Source organism: Trypanosoma grayi (genome assembly GCF_000691245.1).
Source record: "Trypanosoma grayi strain ANR4 Tgr_1171_V1, whole genome shotgun sequence".
NCBI classification, from domain to species: domain Eukaryota; phylum Euglenozoa; class Kinetoplastea; order Trypanosomatida; family Trypanosomatidae; genus Trypanosoma; species Trypanosoma grayi.
In genome coordinates this window covers 1-4,677 of record NW_008826790.1, presented here as the reverse complement: position 1 = coordinate 4,677, position 4,677 = coordinate 1, and the positions used below count along the sequence as shown (strand labels likewise).

Here is a 4,677-nt window from a genome sequence, read left to right as displayed (position 1 = left end):
CTGCAAGGGCACAGACGAGAACCAAGCATACAAACGCACACAAAATGAATTACCTCCGTTAGGCTGTAGATTCTGAAAAAGAACAACAACAGCCAGGGGGGAAAAAAGTAGGGCGAATAACTCATTATATTGGTTTATCTGCTGTTACCTTTTCTTGGCGTTTTTTCGTCCATTAGCGTCCTTCGTCCGGTTACTGAAAGGGGGTCACCCATTCACACACGTTCATGCGACGTGGTTAACAAGTCGCTTTCTCACCCCGCTGAAAACACGCGACGCCCAACAGTGCACCGAAAGTAAACAAGACCGACGAAAAAACAGTGTAGTGGAAATTAACAGGGGGTTGGTTAGAGAAACAACCGGAAGGCCAATGCATTTACTTGTATGTTTATCGCATTTTGCTGTTTCTTAAATTTACTGCACAATGTGAACGCAGGCCATACCCTGGTAGAGTCTCACTACCTTCACCTCAAACATAGGCTACATCAAACACACACACACACACTCTCTCTCTCGGCGCACGAACCCCGAGTAGACAAACAAGCGAGGCCCACCGTTTCAAGAGAAGTCACTGCCGAGGGTACGTCTTCCCTCACCTGAACCCTGATCTCCAAAAAACAAAAATAAGTTTCCGTTTTTTTTTTTATTTTGATGGCCACAGCCCTTTGCAACACTGCAGAGAAAACGGCGACGTAATGAATCACCAATCAAGCAGATGTATTGCAAGAGGCTAATGGATTCAAGAAAAAAAAGAACACTCACACACAGAGTGTCACACCGCCCTTGAGAAAAAAGGAGAGTTTTCCCAACTTCATGGTAACGTTTTTAATGGAAATGGTGGCGAAATTTTAAAAAAAAGACGTGGAGGGGGATCACCCCACTCCGTCCAACGTTTTTGGCGGCCGGCCGCATGCGGGCCCAGGCGCTCAGCTATCGGAATCATCTGGGAAGCCCTCCTTCACGGCAAGCGCGAGCGAAGAGCCGACGAACAGACCCAACAGGAGAGCCACGGCAGCCATGATGCCGGCGAGGGAGCGCTGGCCGGCAGTAGTTAGCGACGGCGTGCGAGGGCAATAGATCATTGACATGCCTCCAAAGTAGCCGTTCGTCAGTCCCCAGATCAGGCACAGAATGCAAGGGACCACTTTTCCAGGGATGATGTGACGCACACAAAGAATCAGCGGCGGAATGACCAGCCAACGCGCAACAGTACCAATCACCACCACTCGAGGAGATGGATGGAACCGTTTGAACTGGAGAGAAAACCGGGACACAAAGTCCCCCAAGTTAAACATAGCCGCAACAGTGGTGAGGTACCAGCCGTCATGAACGTCCACAGCGAAGAAGACACCGGGATAGACGAGAAGCGATGCCCCAAAAACAGCGAAGCATGAAAGCAGAATTGGCCAAATGCGCACAAACACAGTCCCAACCTGGGCGTTGAGCATCTGCTCCGTCGAGGTGATGTTATCCACCTGATCAACGTCCTTCATGTCGTCCGCATCTCCCTCAGCAGTCAGCACATTGGTATTCTTAGGCAATACCGGCTCCATGCACTGGGCATCCGCTTCATGTTCCTCTGCGGCAGCCTCCTTTTCGTTGTCTTCGAGAGCATCTTGATTTTCAGCAGCCACCTCATGGCCGTAACGGAACTCTGCAGTGAATCTCCGGGCAAATTCGTTGCGGGGCATGAACACAAGCAGAACGCAGGAGATTAACTGCATGCCCATGGCAACACCGAAGAAAATCCGCGACTGCGTCAGCACACTGTCAAAGTCGTCTGCCATGGATGCCTTGATGATGATCTGCATCAACGAGAAAAGAACGCCGGAGAAACCAATCCCCATCATCACAGCACCGAAGAACTTTGTCGGGAACGGGCCTGCAAGAGCATTCGTGGAGGACTCGCAGAGCGTCACGGAGATCCCGCCAACGAAGGCCATGACCAATACCGTGGCTTTGGCGCCTGCTTCCGATGTCCCCGCAACAGGAACAAATATAAGCACCAGAAACTCCACAAACGGGATGACAAACCCCACGATGAGGCGCGGGCGGAGAGGGATGCTCCTGCCCAGCGGTGTCAGCATGAAGGCCTCACCAAAAAATTGCGTGGCAAACGTCACAACGTTGTAGAATGTCAGGACGTTGTCCCAGAAGGACGGGTCATTAGCCTCAATCTCCGAATCACCCTGCGCATACCTGTAGTACTCCGTGAAGAAAGATGGCGCCGCCAAAATGGAGTTCGTTGCAACCATCACCGACAGTCCAAAGAACATGAAGGTGATGTACGCCATAAACTCCGACCCCGATTCAAAGCCAAACATCTTCTTTGCTTTTTGATCTACAAGAGTGTCGGCAACACACATACACACAGATACCGATAGGGGCGAGGGGGAGAAGAGATACAGAAGCGCAGGCACAGAGCACCGCACCGTAGCACGCCCCAAACGGGGCCCCACACGATGTGAAAGAGATGTGCTGCAAGGGCACAGACGAGAACCAAGCATACAAACGCACACAAAATGAATTACCTCCGTTAGGCTGTAGGCTCTTTGGTATAAACAGCTGCAGCTAAGAGAGGCGAGCGGGAAGAAAGCCAAGTCGTCTGATTTACTTTGCGTCTCACTTTTTTTTTCTCAATTGTACTACATTTTGTTGGTTTTTCGTCGCCTTTTCACGGTTAGCAGGGAGAGAGAAAGAGAGCGAAGCCCAGTCTCAAGCCCCGCACTCTCGTTTTCCGTTTTCCCTTTAACTGTCTACAAATCCCCTACCCCGTTCTGCAACTGTGCGCCAACGAGGGGTGCCATAGAGACAAAAAGGAATGAAAATCACAGTAGAAAAAACAAAACGAAAAAAAAGGGAAAAAAGAGTGGCAAGTAGAAGCATTGGAGCATAATGAGACGGAGCGAAGCCGTAGCAGAGGAGTCAACATTTGCTCCTGTTTTATTTCTAGTTCATGCGTTGCAACCCTTTCTTCGTTGGATTTTGCCTAGTCCTATCATTCCCCCCAGCATGCACCACATGTTCTTAGTGAGGCTGCCCACCCGCCTCGCACACCAGGTTCGTTTAGCACACACACACACACACTCACACATATATATTTGCTCACTTACGCACTCTCACTCTCAACACCAATCCCTTCTCCCGCAATATATATGTGGGATCCTTCACTTTGAAAACTTGCAGTCACAGAACTCTGTAGGGGAAAACCGCCCGCACTGTTAGGTGACAATCACGCAAAGAAAGAGAATGTGCAAAAAGAAAAGGCAGAGAGTGCGCGTGTTCATCCCTTCGCACATCTGCCTATTTTCCCATGTATGCCTCTTAGAAGAAGAAACCCTCGGGATTCTCCTTCGCGTGCAGCTGTTGCTCGATCCATTCCACCTGTGCCTCATCCAGACTGTCGGCGTAGGCGCTGCTGTTCATTTCCCACAGGTCATCGTCATCATCGGAGTCAATACCAGCGTCTGTGGCAGCGCCGTTGCCGACAACACGGGCGGAGGAGCTGCCCCCATTCGCGGTCAGGGTGAAGGATGCAATGGACGGTGTGCTACGGCGCAAGAAACGCCGCGTAGCTGCACGGGGCCCCTCCAAATCCCAGTACCCTCCAGCACAGTGGTACACATCAAGATTTGTTGGCAACACCGTCGCCACGTCAAACATGTGCGGCTGCTGTTGTTGCCTCATATAGACAGCGTCTTCCTCGTCGTCGTCGTCATTGTCGTTGCCATCATCATCGCTGCTACTACTTCCCCTAAGTAAGTGGAGCATCGCAGCCTCATCCATTGCTTCCGCATCTGTAAAAGGGACGCGGAGGTGGCGAACGTTGTCGCCACCACCCTCGTCCCTAATGTCAGGTGGGCACAAAACACTGCTAATACCACTGGTGCCAGCGCCAAGACTAGCGCAGCATACGGATCGCTGCTGCTGCTGCTGATGATGATGATGTTGTTGTTCATGATGATTGGTAAACTCAGGAGAAATGGGAAGCAAGGGCGTAGACCACTGTATGGAATCGCCACCACCGAATGATGCTGACGAAGACGCAGGAACCGGAACAACACCGGCCGAAGTACCAGCAGGCGGGGAGACACGCACACACGCGGGTTCCCCGGCGAGCGGAGTGCGGGGAAACTCCAGTCCAGGAGTCCGAATCCCCTTCGATTGGAGAGCAGCAGCGTTGCTGTCACTGCTACAATTCCGCTGCTGCCCTTCGCGAAGAGAAAGCGGGTCACTCAATTCTGGCATTTCTGACGTCGACAATATTGCCCAAGCGTCAGTGGATGACTGTGGTCGAAACGGCGTCGCATGCACTGACAGGCCCCTCCGGCTTAACAAAGCACGCAAAGAGCCGCTGTCGCTATCACCTGCGGGTGCTGTCAGTGCATATGGCGACGTGAGCTGCAGGTTACCAGCCGCCGGAAAGAAAACCCCTGATGCAGTAGCGCTCACCGCAAGGGCCGCGGCGTTCGGGTTCCGCGGCACCAAGTAGGTACCACTGACTAAGGTCGTGGCTGCCGTGTCGTGGGTGACGCAACTCGTTCGCGTCGTCGACGTCTGCCGAGACCTCGTGGGGGCTGCAGGGAAACCGCAGCACCCCTTTGGGAGCACCGTTGCTGTTGCAGTGAGCGTTGGCGCCGTTAGCGCACGCGCCGCGCCAGCAGCAGCAGCGGCACGGCA

The 4,677-nt window shown here is 52.7% G+C and overlaps 2 protein-coding genes across 2 annotated transcripts; both read right to left on the bottom strand.

Moving 5' to 3' along the window:
* Positions 1 to 923: 923 nt before the first annotated feature.
* Positions 924 to 2,321, bottom strand: DQ04_11711010 (nucleoside transporter 1; the record flags this gene model as incomplete). Its single annotated transcript, XM_009316594.1, has 1 exon — positions 924 to 2,321. One exon carries the CDS (start codon positions 2,319 to 2,321, stop codon positions 924 to 926), a length of 1,398 nt encoding a protein of 465 aa, XP_009314869.1.
* Positions 2,322 to 3,321: 1,000 nt separating this feature from the next.
* On the bottom strand, positions 3,322 to 4,245 carry DQ04_11711000 (hypothetical protein; the record flags this gene model as incomplete). The annotated part of the gene is made up of 1 exon (XM_009316593.1): positions 3,322 to 4,245. The coding sequence occupies one exon, from the start codon at positions 4,243 to 4,245 to the stop codon at positions 3,322 to 3,324; it is 924 nt and encodes a 307-aa protein (XP_009314868.1).
* Positions 4,246 to 4,677: the final 432 nt, after the last annotated feature.